The following is a 19,555-nucleotide window of genomic DNA, read 5'->3' as shown; positions in this document are numbered from 1 at the left end:
TCTAACACAAGCACACACATGCACGCACGCGCGCACACACACACACAGTCACCAAATTCTAAGATTTAATGCATTCAAATTAATGGGTCAAAATGTTTGTAAAAGAAGGCAAGCATGGTGGTAGCTCAACACTGTAATATTAACACTTGGGAGGCTGAGGCAAGAGACTGCTGTCAATCTGGGGACAGCCTGAGCTACTCAAAGAATATGAGGGCAGCCTAGGCTAGAGGGTACGGTCTTGTTTCAAAAACAAAACATCTAAAACACCTAAAGTGGTGATCAAATGTAATTAAACACCAAAATTAGTTACTCAAAAAGTCATTTCAAATAACAGAACATAACAATATAGAAAAAAATGAAGTCACATAAAAAGCAACGTTTTAAATGTACTGGGAAAAGCAATACCTTTTAAGTACTTATTAAGAATGTACTGCAACCCATAAAATACTGTTTCCTCGTATTTCACCTTCCTTACTTTGGAGTTTTCTGTCTTCTTTTCGCGGCATTCAAAGTACGAATAAACTTTGCTTGTGTTGGGTGGGTATTGTTTATAGTGAGTAACCTATATAAAGAAAAACACTTTCATTAGGAAGCACTAAGAATAGAATTAAAGCCTTCAAATTATTTCTAAATCAGACTGTTTCTTACTTGCTACTGGTCAGCCCTTGCTGCAGAGAGCAAGACACAAGCGTGTCACCACAATTCTTCTAACTATCCCTTATCTTACAGTCAAAACAAGTGATTGAGAGATTACTCTTAAGTGGGTTCGAAGTCCTTAGGGCAGAAAGGGTTACTTGGTCTTGGGGTGCAGCTTCTCCTGCACTCTGAGGTACACAATCATATCAAGCAGACCAGGGTGGCCAATTCAGATAGATTGAGCACGTGTTTGCTCTCAGTGAAATGCTTGAGACTGGAGACACTTCAAAGCTGGGTTTTGGAATACTCAACTGCACTTGTATTTTGGGGATAGGACCTGCCTAGATGAGGAAAATACTTCCATCATTTGTCTGTGTGATGTATATGTCCCACATACATACGCACGCTGGTTTGGGGAGGCCAGGGGTTGAGTTCAGAGTTTTGAGATAGGAACGCTCATCAAACTGGGAGCTCATCAATTCGGCTGCCAGCCAACCAGGGCTCCCCTGCCTCTGCTTCCCTGCCACTTGCACTGTAAAAATGTGCCAACATGCCTGGCTTTTCATGGCAGGTGCTGGAGATCAAACCTGGGTCCTCAGGTTCCTGCAGCAAACACTGTGACTGTGCCTTGTGACTTATGAGGTCAGGTTTGGAATTTTGCTTCCATGACATCCATGCTTAAGACATTTTGAGTTTTGAATCAAGACTGCCCAACCTATACCATTACTATCTAATGTTCCGAGTGCAGTAAGTCGGTGTCTCCTCGTGGCTGCCACGGTGTTCTATAGAAACCTGGATGAAAGCAACAGCAGCAGCAAAAATAAGTAATGAAAAGCAAACAGCCTTTTAGGGGCTGTTGAGATGGCTCAGTAGGAAAGGTATTTGCTGCTAATAACTGACGATATGAGTTTGACCCCCAATAGGCGAGAACAGATTACTGCATTGCCATTCTCTGACCTCCACATGAACACCATGGCACACGTGTCCCTCCACATGCATCTAAAAACAAAAACAGAGCCTCCCACTTTGTTAGTCTCAAATTGCTTCCTGACTGAATAGTAAGTTACTACTCGATCCAACTCTCATGAGTTTAAGAACATCAAAGGCTTTTTAAAAAAAATCAGTTCCTATTCTATGAATTTGGTAAGAGCCACTGTTAAAAACTTAGCAACTTCCAGTTTTAGAAAAAGTCATTCACTAGACTTTCAATTTTATTTTAGTGTTTTTGCCACACTAAGGTAATTAAACGTATGGATGATGCATTTATTTGTAAATTTACAAACTTACAAGTAAATGATTAGTAGAGCAGTGTGTGTTACAGCAGAAAGAATAGAAAGAGAAGCTTTAAAATGGCAGGTACAGTGTGATGAACCCAGAGAAGCTTTAAAATGGCAGATCATACCATGTGGACCCAGCGCCACAAGTGACCACAATCCACACCACATTCCCTTTGGAGCTATGACTTCAAGTTTAGGAAAGCCAGTGTTTCTTTGGCTGCACAATCTCAATCTCAGTGAAGCTTGGTCTGGTCTAAAGAATCTTTGTAGCTCAGCACTAGCATTATAAAATATATTTCCGCTGTCATCTCTGAAAGACCATCCTCGGTGCTCCCTTTGCACTGAGGCATGCTTGCAGCTTCCCTTCTGCTGCATACAGGCAAAGGCAAGTGTGGGAAAATCTCTACAGTGACACAGACTTTGAAGCCTGAGTCCTGCAGGAGGCTTGTGGCTCCATTTTGTTTGGGCACAGCAGAAAAACATAATAAAAGGCTCAGGAACCCATGGACTGTTATCACTGTCAGCTTAAAGAAAGCTCCGAAAAACCAAGTGAGAAAGCTAAACAGAACCCACAGTTCAAACAGACAAACAAAACCCAAGGTAAGTATGGTTATAAATGATGTTTTGGTAACATTTAAGCTTGCTAGGAATAAAACATAACCCACACTTAAAATATACCCAAGATGTATGTAAATCACAATGTCCTCCAAGCTACAAGCTGGTAACGCTGACTCTTAGAGGAAACTAGGTACTAAAGAAGGAGAAAAGGAAAAATGAAACTCAGGTCTGGATCACACAGTATACACTATAAAACTCAGGCTCAGAGCCGTACTTCATGCATCCCCCTTGACCTGAGTTTTGACCTTTACAGTTCCTATACTTAGCAGTGTATCTGCTACCAGATTTTATAATTATAAGGCAGGCTGGGGGAAGGGTCAACACTCGCTGCCCAAGCAGGAGGACCATTTGGATCTCTGGCACCCATATAAATGTAACCAGGTGTGGTGGTCCAACTCAATTCTGGAACTGGGAGGTGTGGACAGGGTCCACAGAACAAGCTGGCTAGCTAGGACTAGCCAAACTATCGATCTCTGGGCTCAAGGGAGAACCCACTTCTATATATTATTTTGGAGAACAATTGAGGAAGATACAGGACATTAATCTCTGGCCTCCACACATATTCAAACACCATGTCTGTAGGAACAGAATAGCTCAGAGCACACAAACATGCATATATATATATATATATATATATATATATATATATATCACATAAATACAAATATACAAGGCAAATTAATTAATTTTCTGAAAAGTGCAGGAGCCAAAAGTTGAATGGGAACATGTCTAATATAACTCCACCAGGGTCTAAAATTATAAAAAAAAATTCCATCATACCAATGCAGTTATACTTCTGTAAAATAGCAGTTACAAAATTTAAAGCCCCTACTTTATGTGTATGGGTGTTGTGTACCTTGCGTGTATCTGAGTACCACATTCATGCAGTGACTGAGGAGGCCAGGAGAGGGCATCAGATCTCCTGGAACTGGACTTCCAAAGGGTTGAGTCACCATGTGGATGCTGGGAACTGAACTCTTTGCAAGAGCAGCCAGTGTTCTATATTGCTGAGCCGTGTCTTCATCCACAAGCATTTAATTTTTTTAAGCTTTGTTTAGCATACTTAAAAAAAAATAGTGCTTTATAACTGACTTTTTCCTAAATATTCAGAATGTTTCCTATGTTAAAAAAGATACCATTATTTCAAAGTTGCATAGGCTGTTGAACTAGAAGCGAATCATATTCTACAATTAAGAGAAATTTAAAAGAATTATTTTAGAGAATACAGGTTAAGAGTGTAAACTGTCTAGGCAAATTCACGGGTAATTAACCATGGAAGAGAACTGTTAACCTCTGAACACCCTGCATGCTGTTGGGTAAATAAAGTACAGAATGCTTTGGTCCGTGGGACTGCTAAGGTCGGAAGAGGTGAGATCATACATAGGCACAGGTGCCGAGAAGGGGCTCCTGTTGCGTAGTAGGTACACTGGAAGCCATTATGTGTTAAGCTGGGGTAAACAGAACGTAATCTGCATGTCCCCCCCCCTTTGATACTGGGAAATTGAATCTAGGCCTTACATATGGTAAGTGTATGTTCTAACACTGAGCTACAACTCCTGGATCCTCCTCACAAGTTACAAGTCTGGGGGCTTGAGGAGGAGAGGTGGTGCAGCTGGAAGTGTGTAACACAACAATATAAAACAACCAATCTCACAATAAGGGGAATATGATTACAGGATGCTCAGAGCAGAGCCAGGAATTAAGTTACTGCACACAACTACGTCAGATGAGAAAACAGGCCTACCTGGGATTTTTGGAGGTAAAAGGGAATTAGACTTGGACATGGAGTGTAATGAGACTTTACAAATACCTCCTAGTTAGGCTTGAACAACCCGGTTAACAACGGTACCATTTAAGCCACGCCTGTGAGCCCAGCACTCAGGTAAGGCAAGAAGAATGCCTTAAGCCAAAGGCCAGCCTGGGCTACCTAGTGAGTATCAGACCAAGCACAGGCAAAAAGCAAACCCTACTTCAGTCCCTCCTCAAGACTATGGAAGGAATGAGCAGGAAAATCAAGAGCTCAGTGTTCAATGTTAAGCAATACTCATCAGTTTTATATGCTCATAATAAAGCCTATGAGAAGAAAGTTTTTGGCTCTGGTTAACTTCTGCACTGCTTGACTTCTGTTGCGTGTGAGAAATATAAAATTCTTCACACTCCCAGCAACCTTACTAGTAAATGTTCCTACACTGGCAGGGCCCCCAAGGCTCAAAGAGCATCCTGAAGAACAATGGGAGCCCATGACAATAGTCTTTTAACAAAACTTCATCCCTCTTGCTCTCCTGATGAAAAGATAAGCTCAGGTTCTGGAGAGACAGCTCAGAGGTTAATGAAGAGCACTGGTGTTCAATTCCCAGCACCCACATGGCAAGTCAAAACTGTCTGTAATCCCAGTTCCAGGGAACCCAGAGACACCAAGCACACGTGCGGTACAGACGCGCATGAAGGCAACATAGCCGTACACACACAAACGAAAAAAGTAGCCCCCTATAATGCTTCTACAACGACCAGGCGCCACGCAGTAACTTTCACCGTGTAGAATAAGAGGGTTGCAGCCCCACGTTTTAACAGTGGGAACATTCTCTAATGTGGGGAGTTAGCCAAGCAACCACATCTCTACATTCCACTCCCAAGGGCTCCCACCCTTGGCCTACTATGACTGTGGGGCTGAGGATGGAGGCGTACTTAAGGTAAGCAGAATCCTCCTGGGAGGATGCAGTGGTCTGAATAGGTATGGGCTCATACGTGCCTCTAAGAGTGCCACTATTAGGAAGTGTGGCCTTGTTGGAGTAGGTGTGGTCTTGTTGGAGGAAGTGTGTATCTGTGGGGCCGGGCTTTGAGGTCTCTATGCTTAAGCTGCACCTATTATGACACATAGCTCTCCTTCTGCTGACTGAGGATCAAGATGTAGAACTCAGCTCCTCCAGCACCTTGTCTGCCTGGACGCTGCCATGCTTCCCACCATGATGATAATGGACTAACCTGAGACCGAAAGCCAGCCCCAATTAAACATTTGCCATGGTCATGGTGTAGCAATAAAACCCTAACCAATATGGGGAATTAGGAGTAATTTTCTTTAGATGCTTCTTTAAAGCATTCCATAGCTAGTCCTGAGATGGCTTCTCAAGATCTTTCCTTCTAAACTGGTATCTCATCACCAAAGGCAACTAGTACTTGCCTACTTTTTTCAGTTACACCTGTATTTTTAACTTTTCAGAAATAATTAAAAAACAAGATCTTCAGCATCAGAAAAGGATCCTCTAGCCCCATCCTGGCCGACTGACTCACTACAGCTAATGTATGAAAAGCAGCAAAAATAACTAGTTTTGCTTTTCAGGAGTTTTTAAGGTCTGTTCAGCCCTAGAAATTTGCAGCCACAGAAAAGAACTGATTGCTATTTAGCTCAGAAGCACAAACTACTTCATAAATACTTGCAGGAGTTGAGTCTCTCCTTCCACCACATGGGTCCCTGCTTGATAGCGAGTATCTTTCTTTTCCTGATCTTTCCAGCTCTACTATTTTACTTCAATTGCCCAAATTTTCTCTACAATTTAAGAAGCTTATTTGAAAAAAAATATATACAAAATATCATCCTCTTTTTCAAGACAAGGTCTCATGTAGCCCAGCGAGGCTCAGACTTAATATGTAACCAAGGGTAGCCTCCCACTTCTACTTTCTCAGTGCTAAGATTACAGAGGTATGTCACTGACTGGCACAAATGTGTCTTTAAGGATACATCAGAAGAAAACATAGAGTCCTAGCAGTGCCCCTGTCACTCTTAAACTCTGGTGTCATGGGTCCATGTTCCTAATCCTTCAGTATTTACTTAGAAGCACCAAAGAGGCAATTACAAAAAATGGAAACCAGTGAGAGGAAAACACTGGAAGTTCCACAGAACTAACTTGGTCATTTGATTCATCTCTAAATCTCTTCTGCAATAATGCTCAGCTTCCTGTGATCGTCAGCCATTGGGTAACACAACATCTGACTGTTTCACTGTGACGAGAAAGTTACGCAGTTCGTGGAAGCGTCTTTGTCCACTATGGGTTGTAACACACTGCTGTTTCCCTCCGTGTTCCTCCACTATGTCATAGTGAATGACTAAAGTGCTGAGCTCCAGGCAGCTGGCCTAGGAGGCCTCTGAGAAGCAAGTTACCCTGGCAGCACATTTCACAGTGGTCTGATGGGACCTGAACATCGCTGAAGGACTACTTTTGTGTATCCTGTCTTTTCCAGACATAGCACAATGACAATGTCTTCTGCTAATCTGCTAGAGATAAAATGTTGAAAAATGTTAAAACTATTCTCTGCTGTAGACGCTTACAAACAAAACGTATACAGTTTTGTGGAACCCAGAAGAAAAGCATCTTTTACTGCTTCTCGGTTATTTGGAAACTGATGATCCCAGAGGTAAGCTAAAAAGAAAAACCATGCCTCCTTTACAGGAAAAGTCCTGACTGCAACCCAACCACTGCAATGACTGGACTGTTTACACCCATCTTCCCTAGCTGGGTTAGTGCAACGCCACCAAAGCCGGGTAGGAGCTGTGCCTTAAGTCATTCTGAAAAGATAAATGATTGAAGATGTTAGAGCAGGCCCTTTTTATCGGAAAAAAGAACTCTGGATGAAACCGAAGAGCTGCATTTGCCTGTGTTCTCAGCTCCTTATTACACATAATGAAATACGAGATCACAGAAGTGAAGTGTTTCAAATGCTTCTCCACCGGTCCCAAGTGTTCCGCCCTTTCTTAAGGACACTGTGAAAATGCATCCCACATGTTGCTATACGCTTGGCCCCCACCCTATGTACTGACAAGAATATGTAATTTCCAGAGAAAAGAATTTTCATTACTTGTAATCTCAAGTACAGCATTTTGGCTACCTCTCTACCTAAGTTAAAAATGCAAAAAGTAAAGGATAAATACTTCATATCAGTGTAATGAGACTGGGCAGGAATAAAATTTATATGAAAATTATAATCATGCAGATAATCATAACTTGCTAAGAGGTTAGAAAGCTTTAAGATTATTTATTAAGTAAAAGTGTCTCCAAAGTCTCCAAAAACCACCAAAACCTGCTGCTAAAGCAGCTTCACATTTGATACTCATCACAGTCAAAGGAGCTACTGCTTTCTTTCTAAGATCCGGAGCTCTGGCTGTCCCTACCTGCTATGGAGGGCATGCTAGTCTGTACCTCACAGCAATCGACCTCCCTGGCCTCTGAGTGTCGGGCTTAAAGATGAGCTCTTCTAGGCTTAACCTTTTTAAAGTTTGCACTTAAGATCTGTTTATGTTTCCCATGAAAATTCAATCATTTCATACATAATACAGTAAATATCTGAAAATAATTTTGACATAGTTAAATTTTACAAAACTATGAACTACTTTTCTAAAATCACTATGGATGTCCCCAAACCTCAATTGAACTAAATCAAGCAGAGGTGGTTTTTTTTGTTGTTGTTGTTGTTTTTTTGAGTCTCAAGTACCACAGTAGCAATGACAGCAATCTTGCAAAGGTGATTTCTACTTTAAAATGCCATCTGAAGCAGGGTGTGGTGGCACACACCTTTTATCCTCAGGAGGCAGAGGCAGGCAGATCTCTGATGCCAGGCTCATCTACAAAACAAGTTCTAGGACAGCCAGGGCTGTTACACAGAAATTCTGCCTCTAAAAACTAACGTGAAATTATAAAATTATGTGAAAGACCACCTGTTAATAAATTTTGCATCTCTTAAAACGAAAACTCACTTCCTTACAATAAATAGATTACTAAGAAATGGACAAACTAGAATTTAATCAAAATGAGACTTTCTGAAACACTCAGATTACAGGGTTAAAAAGTAAAAAGCAAAGAATCAAAACAAAAACACGAGAGTACTACACCTAATCACTACACTCAAAACCATCACGATGCTCAAGTAATTACTAAACTTGAAATCTAAAATTTAATCTGTCCTAGTTCTGGACTGGTATTTTACCTTTTAAGCATCCTGGCCAACAAAACTTAACTTAAAGATCGGAGGGACATTTCCTCATCACTGCTCTCTTTGCTAAGGTGCGTTTCAAATGGGATTACTGCAAAAGCCAAATCAATAGGCACCTTAAAGTAAATGTGCCATTTCCCTCCCCACAAGTTCTCCAGGGTTAAAACTCCAGTTCCTTTACCTCCTGGTGTTTCACTTTCCTTTTCACAGAAATCCTGTAGTGACCCTGAAAGAGCCAGAGCACATTGGCCTCTGCAAGCTGGGCCAAGCACGTGAATGATCCCTAGGTGCAAAGGAGTTTGAAACGCAGCCCAGAGGAGTGGGACGGCTGAATTCAGGGGTCGGGTATGTCCTCCACGCTGGGGGCCGCTGGCTGGGTGCCGGGCACGCCGCCAGGACCTCTCCCCGCGCTCCCCTGGGCAGGAACGTACCTGCCCAGCCTGGCGCCGTTACCTAACCAGCCCGATGGCCGAGCTGTCTCATCCAGCGCACCCGGCCGGGGAGCCAAGGCCGCCGCCGGCGACCGGAGCGGCAGCGTGCACCCATCCCGCCGAGCCTTCGGCCGCGCCCCCGCCGCGGCGCAGGCCCCGCCTCCGGCCCGCGCCTCCATCCTTCAGCCGCCGCGTTGCGGCTCCTCCACCTGCCCCATCCCGCCGCCCTAGCTCCCGTCGCCCCCCGGCCCCCGGGCCCCCATCGCAGCTCCACCTTGTACGAGTCGGTGGCCAGCAGGATGTTGAACTCGGCTTCTGCGGCAGCATTCATCTCGGGCCGGAGCGGAGGCGCCGCGCCACGAGCTGCCCGGCGCGGGTGCGAGCTGGGAGAAAAATGGGCTTCGCAGCGCTCCGTTGCTTAAGTCACCGCTCGCTCGCTCGCGGGGGAGGGGGCGGGGGGGCGGGAGAGCCGGGAACGGAGCGCGGGGAGGGGCCGGGAGAGCGGGCGGGTCCGTGACGCGGCGGCGGAGGCTGGTGCGCTCCCCTGGCCCAGCGCTCCCGCGGCTTCCCCGCTCGGCCCCGGCCCCGCCCACCCCGGGGACAAGGGGCGGGGCACGGCTGCGCGTGCGCAGCGCCGGCGCGGGGGGCAAGGAGGACGTGAGGCACGCGCGCTGCCTCAGCGGCGCCCGCCCCAGGCCTGAGGCCGTCGGTCACCCCAGCGCGTGACCTGGCCGCCCGCCTCCGCGCCAGTGCTCCGGCTCCGAGGGGCGTGGCCTGGGGCGGGGCGGGGCTTGACGCGGGGCGTGGCCTGGGCGTTCCCAGCCTCGCCCCTCCCTCCGCGAGCCTCTTTGCCCGCCCCAACCCGGACCTTCCTCTTGTCCTACCCAGTCCCTGCTCGTCCTGGGAGCCTTGCTGGAGTCACGCCACCCGGCTTGGGCCGCGGAGCCTCCCACTGTCGTCTCCCTGTTCCCGCACGCGCTGAATTACCTTTGTCTCCCTCTCGGAGTACAGATGGAACCTTCCCATTCTGCCGATCTAGATCCTGTAGATTTTTCTTTAAAATCCGAGGAGCTGCCTGAGGTCTGAGTTGTCCTGCTGCGTGGACCCGCTTTCCTTCTCCCTGTCTGAAGCTGAGCGCCTTGATCCTCTGAAGGCTGCTTGACTTTTCCTGCAAAAAGTCTAAACGGTCCTTTGCGTCTAAAGGGGAAAGTTAAAGTCAATCCTCCCGGACCGTGTAGGGACAGGACCAGATTGAATCTAATAGTGTTGGGAAGTAAAAGGCGTCCAGCCAAGTCTTTGACGGTGGACCTGTTTTTTGTTGTTGTTGTTGTGGTTGGTTGGTTGTTTTGTTTTTTGTTTTTCCTTTAAATCGTTAAATTCTGGGAATAGAGCTTGCAGCCACCCAAATAAGCGAATGACGTCTGATGACGTCATCCAATAGCCTTGAAACCATCCTCTTGGTCCGTTTTCACATTCATAATTGCAGGGTTTTTTTTTTTTTTTTGCGTAAAACTGTAAAACTAAAATTTCCTTTGCGTGTTTAATAGCATTTAGCAATTGTAAGATTTACGGTGTTTTCTTTTTTTGGTTTGTTTTTTATAAAATCCGAGTAGCAGGGGAAATCGGTATAAGAAAACTGGCACAGACTGCATCAAGTTAGTAGCTTCCTGGAATCCATTTATCTACAATTGACCGCTGTTCTAGGCCGTTTTATGCAGGGAAAAAAAAAAAGTATTCTGATTACAAAGTAGTCTTTGTTTACGGCAGCGTTTTTAAAAAGCAAAATTTGATCTTGCAATCTTTGAAGTTGAGTTTTCTTGTATAAAAATGGAAAAGATTCAAAATGTAAAAATGTTAACATCGTAAGCATACTGACAAAGCTAGTTAAGTTCAAGAACTTAACCGCAGACCTATTACTGGCTCAATCCCACAGCAGTCTTTAGAGGAAAAGATAGCAATGAGTTTGTCAGAGTTTGAATCTTAAATGACACCCCCAAAGACCTATATGCTAATGTTGACTGCGGGCCTCTGACAAGTGGGAAGTGGCACAACTCTTAGGAGTTGGGGTCTGACTGCAGGTAGTTCCATAACTGAGGAGTTGGAGATACTGGAACTCTGTCTCATTTCTTTCTCTGTCTCTTCTGGGTGAGATGAACCATGCCACCACAAGCATAAAGCAAGATGGCCACGAAACTGAGCAATGAAACTGTGAGCCAAAATAAACCCTTTCCTCGGCAGAGCTGATTTTCTCAGGTATATTGTAGAAGTGATGAAAGCTGACTGACACCACCATGGTGGTCACAGACTCTAGCTTTCTGCAAATGTGATCCCTCAGGTTAAATGCTTTCTTTTATAAGTTCTCTTGGTCATGGTGTTCTGTCACTACAGTAAAAAAGTAGCAATGGGAACAAATATAGCAGAGCTAAAATGTTTAGGTTCACCTTTAAAGGGAAGGTAAATATGCATATGTCACAATGTTATGTGGGGTCCAGTTGTCATCATTAGAAATTTTGCTCACTTCTACTTGTCTAAGATTTAATAGTCCAAATCAATGACTGAGAAAATACAGCTGATTGGATTATTAAAGGATGTCAAGATCTTTTAACTTAGTATTTTTCTAAGTGAAATATGCTTATCACTTATGCTATAGGAGATGAATATTAATGGTGTCCAGAGAAGCATTCTTAATTTTAATAATTATTTTAAGGGATATTATATTAAAAAAATATAATTTGCATATAGAATCTGACTTTGTTTAGGACTTTTAACTTAGAATGAATCCAAATGAAGGACACTCAGATGGTGAGATGTATTTTCTCTGAGTGTCCGTAGCCTGTATTTGACATATTCTTGACTTAAGAGTGGGGAAGTGGACCATGGTGGAATGTGTGACAGGAAAGTTTCTCACGTCAAAGAAGCCAGAAATGGGGGTGAGGACAGCGAGGAGAAGGACACAAGGTTTAGTCCCAAGAACACGCCCTGATTTCCCACTGCTAGCAAGGCTCCAAATCATAATATTTTGATAACCTCACAAAATATTACCATTAGTTGACAAGCTTTCAACACACGGGCCAGTAGATAACATTTTATATTCAAACCATGACTTTCTGCTCCTGGCCTCAAAGAGTAATGACCATCTCATAGTATGCAATGCATTTAGTCCGTCTTCGAGAATCCTTAGTATCTCAGAAGTTCAAGTCCAGATTCTCTGCAGAGCTTAAGACAACCATTGGACTTTCAGATACAATAGCACAGAGTAAGCGTTCCCGAAACAAGAGCACAGAGATGAGGGATAGAAACAAAGTGAATTGGAGATGCGGCAAGACCAAAATCAGGTCCTGCAGCTGCGTAACTTCGTGTCTGGCAGTTGGGGCGCATGTTGGCAGGATGTGATCTCTGAGGCTTGGACGGTCATTCTTATTGTGGCGCATGTGGTTTCTTCCTGATCCTGGCAAGTGCCCCACGTGCCCCACATCTACTCCATCTTCAGCTTTGCTCTTCTAGCTTCACACGTCGTCTCCATGGGACTGGCTGTGAGATTCCAACCAAAGAGCACACTGACCGGCTTCTCCGGCTTTACTTGGTGGAAAAGCCTCTGTGATCCCATGACCTGCGTTCTGTATACCTATAAAACCAGCCTCATGTGGAACACTAACGTCTGCCCCTTGCTCCAGCTGCAGCTGGTTTCCTTTGGCCATGGTAGTAACAGCCTCTAAGAACCCGGGTATCTAAGCGTGGTCAAGTGACTCTGGGAAAGCAACTTCCCATGTGAGAAGTGAGTAGTGCATCCCAGTTCTGCTCCCTTCTCAAGGGTAATCTTTTAAAATAATTTTACACTTCTGTACCCTGGAACTCAGATCAGTGGGATGAAGCCAGTTCCTGAGATGTCCTCAAAACATTGTCCTACTGTCCCAGTGCAGAATGTTTGGCTTTTTCTAATTGCCTTTAATGATCACATCTTCCTTGTCCCTTTGAATTTGCTCCCTTTTTGCAAGACTATATGTTTCAAAATATTTTTGTTTTCTGCATTGTGCTTCTTATTATAAGTGTAAATGTTGCTGAAAGTGTCTGGTAGCAACAATACTAGCAGTGTGAATGCTGGATTGCCATGTCATTTCCTCTGTCACAGTAATTATTGCATCATTCTTAAGCTTAGCTTTACCCAAGACTTACAGCGTGGACAAAATGTAGAGGAGTTTCACAGTGTTATATGAATGCTTCTAATTCAAATCACAAAGATTTCTTACTCCCTGTGAAACTTTGTAAGTATTTACTGTTTGTCCTTTTACCAGTATTCAGGTTTCTTTGTCTTCCAAGAGAGTAGCCCTTAAGCTTTTATTACATTGTCAGCCTTCAAACTTTTCCAAATTCTTCTCGCAAACTAATTCCAAAGGCTTATGAACTATCTTGGAAGTGGACAGTTCATAAGTGTTCAGTAGCCTCGGAGATATTAGCACTTGGTTGAGACATGTAAAGGGAAAGCTATTTCCTCCTGGTCAAAAGAATGGAATCTCCCTCTGGCCCTGGATAGAGACATGACATTCTGAACTGCTCTACAAACTAAAATATTACATATGACTTTCTCTTCCCCAGTTAATCTAACAGGACCTGTCAATCACCTGGCCAATAGGCTATCCCACCCTAACCCAGAAAGGCTGACCCCCCCTAAAGCCAGGCTGAGAAGCTGGAAGACTAATTATCCCCTTAATGGAGACCCTGTACTTATTTACCCTAGATACCCTGCCCCTGTGCAGTGGCTGACAGAGCCACCACCAGGCAGCTCTGCAAAGCCTGACTGATTTTTCTGAGTTACTCAGAAGAGCTGAACCTTTCTTTTGTTCTTCCTTTTCTAAAACGTGGGCATGCTTTCCATGATAGCCATGGTCGTTCTCACTCTTCCTGTGAATATATCTCCCCTTTCACTATGGGGGTGCTAACAAAAGGCACACCTTTCTTTTCTCTGTCTCTGACTTCCCATTGCCAAGATTTTCAGATTTCCTGTCCTTATTTTTTCCCTCAAACTCTAATAAGTTGTCTTCAAGCTTTCCTTTTGATTCTGGTTTTTATTGATGAAAGGAACATGCGGTACCCAATGTGGGACTCCCTAAAGTTTCTGATACCAACATCAATGATCCTATTGTCAATTGTTTGTGTTAGCCCTTCATTGCTACAACATATCAGGTAGTAAACGCCTCAAAGAAACAACCTGAGGAAAGAGTCTTGGCTCATTGTCTTAGAGTTTTCAGTCCACAGTCACTTGCTTCACTCCATTTTTCTTGGCCTTCACCATGGTTGAAAGGCCAAGATAGAGCAAAGCTTGTCCCACATGGGAGATAGGAAGCAGAGAGGCATAAGGAAAGGGTTAGGGACAGGTACAGATAGGGATTAGAAAGGACTGCTAGTAACTTGTTTTTTCTACCTAAGCTCCATTTCATAGTTCCCAGAACCTCCCAAAGTAGTCCCGGCAGCTGGGGATCAAATCGTCAGCATGCAAGCCTACGGGCACATTTATATTCAATACGTAACACCACCTGGCTAGGACTCCATTTCTTTATACCGAGATCACCTCTTTCTGATTTCTCTCAAAGCCCTCCAATCTTCAGACCTGAAGAGCATTTTAAAGTAGTCAGGCTGTCATGTGGTAAGAGAGAACACCACATGACTGAGCTAGCCACGCATAGCATCTGGAACCTTGCATTTCCTTAGCTTCTACCCCATTTTGCTTAACGGTTATTAAAAATATTATCCTTCCTAAATTCTTACCTCCAAACCATCCCTTTGTCTTAGAAGATGATGTAGTTGCCTATGGCTTAGGTAAAACTAAGGCCATCAGGTAGGAACTCCCCTAACCCATAATAGCTATGAGAGCAGAGGTATAACTTATGCACAGATCTGTTCTCAGAGGAAAGTGGAGTGCTGGATACATATTGAGGACTAGTAAATATTTACTGAATCAACACATATAGCTCTGTTCACTCAGATCTGACATCCTTTCTTATTCCTTTGCTCATTTATAGAGAGAGCCCTCCTCTACATTCACATTCTGCTGAACTCAGTTACCACCTCAGTCCTGTAAGTGGCTTTAGCCAAAATGTGGCCTAAGATGATGTGTGGGAGGAACATTATGAGTGAGAGTATGATTTTCCGTTTCTCCTTTCTTCCTGTTACAGAGACTGTGACATTTTACACAGGGGCTGATGAAACCACCTGACTCACAGGAACAAGAGATGAATCGGAGCCACTGACATTGGATATGTAGTGAGAGAAACAAGCCTTCCTTAGAAGCTGTAGAGACTAACCTTCGGAATCCCAACAGACCCCACACGTTTCCTTTTTCCTCCAGGCTCAGAGAAACTAATTTAGTTCAGATTAATTGTCCCGCTCCTTCACTTTACCTTAGGTCATCACCTCTTGTTTCTGAGCTTTCAAATTCACTTACAGCAGAATTCTTATTTATTGTTTGTTTGTTTGTTGAATTTGGGTTGGAGGTCTTCAAGACAGGGTTTTTCTGTGTAACAGCTCTGGCTGTCGTGGAACTTGCTTTGTAGACCAGGATGGCTTCAAACTCACAGGGATCCGCCTGCCTCTACCTCAGTGTTTTGAGTGCTGAAATTATAGGCTTGAGCCACTGTGCGTGGATACATGGATAGCTATGTTTTTAATAATTAGAGTCCTAAAAAATAATCTGAGCTTCTGTTCAATAAATTTTTATTGCCACCACCTGAAAGCATTAATTATACACTTATTTTCATATAAAGTACTAGCAGACATGTAAGCAGAGCAATGCAATTAATTTGGCAAGATATTTGTCTTAGGGTTTCTATTGTTGGGAAGAGATACCATGACAATGGCAACTCTTATAAAGGAAAATAGTTAGTTAGGGCTGGCTTACAGTTCAGGGATTTAGTCCATTATCATCATGGCTAGAAGCATGGTGACAGGTAGGCAGACATGGTGCAGGAGAGGTAGCTGAGAGTTCTAAATCCAGATCGGCAGGCAGCAGAAAATGACGGTGGGACACTAGGCCTTGCTGGAGCTTCTGAGACCTCAAAGCCTGCTCCTACTGACACACCTCAAATAAAGCCACACCAACTCCAACAAGGCCACACACAGCTCCTAATAGTGCCACTCCCTATGGATCTATGGCAGCTGTTTTTATTCAAACCACCACATTCTACTTGATAAGGCTTGTAGCCATATCATAATGAAAAATGCATTTACTCTAGCTTTCAAAATCATAGTCTGTAACATTCTTAAACTTGTTTAAATGTCCAAAGTTCAAAGTCTCTTATGACACTCATGCAATCTCTTAACTGTAATCCCCTGTGAAATCAAAATCAAAAAGCAGATCACATACTTCCAACAAACAATGGCACAGGATATACATTACCATTCCAAATTGGAGGACAGGGAGCATAGTAAGGAAATGCTTGACCAAAGCAGGACTGAGAACCAGCTGGGCAAACTCCAAACTTTGCATCTCTATGTCAGATGTCAAAACGTTCTTCAGATTCCCCAGCTCCTTTCAGCTTTGTTGACTGCCACACCCTTCATTCTCTCAGGCAGTGTCACTCCCTGTTAGCAGACTTCCTCTGCAGGCATCCCAAGGCTCTGGCATCATCAACATTTTGGAATCTTCAAGGTGATCCAGGCTTCATCTTCACAGTTTCACACAATGGCCTCTCCGGGCTTCCATGCAAGGACACCCCAGACTCATGACTGGCCTCAGCTGCTTTTCTAGCTGTGGAGAGAGTTTGTAACCTCTATCTTCAGTCCCTGACTCTAAAGCCAGGCCGGCATTGCTGAGGCTCCCGAGTTCTGCTACTTGCTGGGGCTGGAACATGTTTCCGTTGTTAACCTATGGTGGTCTAATAAGATACAAGGGGCTATTTCAATCTTCCTGTATCTCTTGAGGCTTGCTTTGTGACCAAGTATATGCTTAATTTTGGAGAAGGTTCCATGAGATGCTGAGAAGGTATACATTTTTGTGTTAGGGTAAAATAGTCTGTAGACATCCGTTAGGTCCTTTTTGATTCATAACACTGGTTATTTTCGTTCTGTCTCTGTTTAGTTTCAGTCTTGTTGACCTGTCCATTTGTCAGAGTTGGGTATTAAAGTCTCCCACTATCAATGTGTGGGGTTCATTGTGTGATTTAACCGTTAGTAATGTTTCTTATAAGACTGTGGGTGGCCTTGCATTTGGTGCATAGATGTTCAGAATTTAGATGTCATCTTGGTGGATTTTTCCTTTGATGAATACAAAGTGGACTTCCCATCTTTTTTTTTAAATTTTAATTTTCTATATTGATTACCGTTTATTCACTTTGTATCCCAGCTGTAGCTCCCTCCCTTATCCTCTCTCAATCTCACGCTTACTCCCTTATCTCTGCCCGTGCCCCTCTCCAAGTCCACTGAGAGGGGAGGTCCTCATCCCCCTCCATCTGACCCTTGCCTATCAGGTCTCATCAGGAATGTCTGCATTGTCTTACTCTGTGGCCTGGTAAGGCTACTTCCCCCTTAGGAGGAGGTGATCAAAGAGCCAGCCACTGAGTTCATGTCAGAGACAGTTCCTGTTCCTGTTACTAGGGTACCCTCTTGGAGACTGAGCTGTATGGGCTACATCTGTGCAGGGGTTCTAGGCTATCTCCATGCATGGCCCTTGGTTGGAGTTTCAGTCTCACAAAAGACCCCTGTGCCCAGATTTTTTGCTTCTGTTGCTCTCCTTGTGGAATTCCTATCCACTCCAGGTCTTCCTATCTCCCCCTTCTTTCATAAGATTCCCTGCACTCTGCCCAAAGTTTGGCTAGGAGTCTCAGCATCTGCTTTGATACTCTGCAGGGTAGAGTCTTTCAGAGGCCCTCTGTGGTAGGCTCCTCTCCTGTTCCCTGTTTTCTCCTTCTTCCGACACCCATCCCATTTGCCTTTCTGAATGAGGATTGATCATCTTATCCAGGGTCCTCCTTCTTGCTTAGCTTCTTTAGGTGTACAGATTTTAGTATGTTTATCCTATATTATATGTCTAATATCACTTATAAATGAGTATATACCATGTGTGTCTTTCTGCTTCTGGGATACCTCACTCAGGATGATCATTTCTAGATCCCACCATTTCCCCCTCAAATTTCATGATTTCCTTATTTTTAATTGCTGAGTAGTATTCCATTGGGTAAATGTACCACAATTTCTGTATCCATTCCCCAGTTAAGGGACATCTAGGTTGTTTTCAGATTCTGGCTATTACGAATAAAGCTGTTACAAATATGGTTGAGCAAATGTCCTTGTTATGTACGTGAGTATATTTTGGATATAAGCCTAGGAGTGGTATAGCTGGATCTTGAGGAAGCACTATTTCTAATTGTCTGAGAAAGTACCAGATTGATTTCCAAAGTGGTTGTACAAGTTTACATTCCCACCAGTAATGGAAGAGAGTTCCCCTTTCTCTACATCCTCTCCAGCATGTATTGTCACTTTAGTTTTTTATCTTGTCCATTCTGATGGGTGTAAGGTAAATCTCTGGGTCATTTTTATTTGCATTTCCCTGTTGGCTACAGACGTTGAATATTCCTTTAAGTGTTTCTCTGTCATTTGATATTTTTCTACAGAGAATTCTCTGTTTAGCTCTGTACTCCATTTTTTAATTGGATTACTTGGTTTGTTGCTTTTTAACTTCTTGAGTTCTTTATATATCCTGGATATTAGCCTGCTGTCAGATATAGAGTTGGTGAAGATCCTTTCCCAATCTGTAGGATGTCGTTTTGTTCTGATGACAGTGTCCTTTGCTTTACAAAAGCCTTTCAGTTTTATGAGGTCCTATTTATTGATTGTTGATCTGAGAGCCTGTGCCGTTGGTATTCTGTTCAGGAAGTTGTCTCCTGTGCCAATGAAGTCAAGGCTCTTCCCCACTTTTTCTTCTAAGAGGTTCAGTGTGTCTGGTTTATGTTGAGGTCTTTGATCCACTTAGACTTTAGTTTTGTGCAGGGTGATAAATATAGATCTATTTGCATTTTTCTACATGTAGATATCCAGTTAGACCCGCACCATTTGTTGAAAATGTTGTCTTTTTTTCCATTGTATGGTTTTGACTTCTTTGTCAAAAATCAAGTATTCATAGGTGTGTGGTTTTATTTCTGCATCTTCTATTCAATTCCATTTATCCACCATTCTGTTTCTATGGCAGTACCATGCAGTTTTTATTACTATTGCTCTGTAGTACAGCTTGAGATCAGGGATGGAGATACCTCCAGACAATCTGTTGTTGTACAAGATCGTTTGGCAATTCTGGTTTTTTGCTTCTTCATATGAAGTTGAGCATTGTTCTTTCCAGGTCTGTAAAGAATTGTGTTGGTATTTTGATGGGAACTGCATTGAATCTGTAGATTGCTTTTGGCAGGATGGCTCTTTTCACTATGTTATTCCTACCAATCCATGAGCATAGGAGATCTTTCCATCTTGTGATACTTTCTTGTATTTCTTTCTTCAGAGACTTGAAAGTATTTTGTTTGTTTGCTTGCTTGTTTGTTTCAAACAGGTCTTTCACTTGCTTGGTTAGAGTCATAACTAGGTACTTTCTGTTATTTGTGGCTATTGTGAAGGGTATACTTTCCCTAATTT

At 43.4% G+C, this 19,555-nt stretch overlaps 1 protein-coding gene and 1 long non-coding RNA gene across 6 annotated transcripts in view; one reads left to right on the top strand and one right to left on the bottom strand.

Moving 5' to 3' along the window:
• Nucleotides 1-10,060, bottom strand: part of Nampt (nicotinamide phosphoribosyltransferase) — a 32,927-nt gene extending 22,867 nt beyond the window's left edge. The window contains exons 1-2 of one of the 5 annotated variants that reach the window (XM_060366850.1): nucleotides 9,932-10,060; nucleotides 406-562 (exon numbers count right to left, since the gene is read on the bottom strand). In XM_060366850.1, coding sequence (XP_060222833.1) covers nucleotides 406-562; nucleotides 9,932-9,970 — 196 coding nt within the window. In that variant the 5' untranslated portion in view covers nucleotides 9,971-10,060. Of the gene's footprint in view, nucleotides 1-405; nucleotides 563-8,694; nucleotides 8,833-8,944; nucleotides 9,079-9,218; nucleotides 9,394-9,931 lie in introns of those variants that run through there. The other 4 variants (XM_021645891.2, XM_021645892.2, XM_021645894.2 and 1 more) reach the window with 4 other exon arrangements.
• A 292-nt stretch (nucleotides 10,061-10,352) lies between these two features.
• LOC110553764 (uncharacterized) lies at nucleotides 10,353-15,671 on the top strand. Its single transcript, XR_002476731.2, has 3 exons — nucleotides 10,353-11,197; nucleotides 14,962-15,016; nucleotides 15,115-15,671. It is a non-coding gene; the product is annotated as an uncharacterized LOC110553764 (long non-coding RNA).
• The last annotated feature ends 3,884 nt before the right edge of the window (nucleotides 15,672-19,555 follow it).

The sequence above is a fragment of the Meriones unguiculatus genome, chromosome 1 (genome assembly GCF_030254825.1).
Source record: "Meriones unguiculatus strain TT.TT164.6M chromosome 1, Bangor_MerUng_6.1, whole genome shotgun sequence".
NCBI lineage: Eukaryota > Metazoa > Chordata > Mammalia > Rodentia > Muridae > Meriones > Meriones unguiculatus.
The sequence above is the reverse complement of the archived record's forward strand: the minus strand, read 5'-3'. Positions and strand labels throughout refer to the sequence as shown.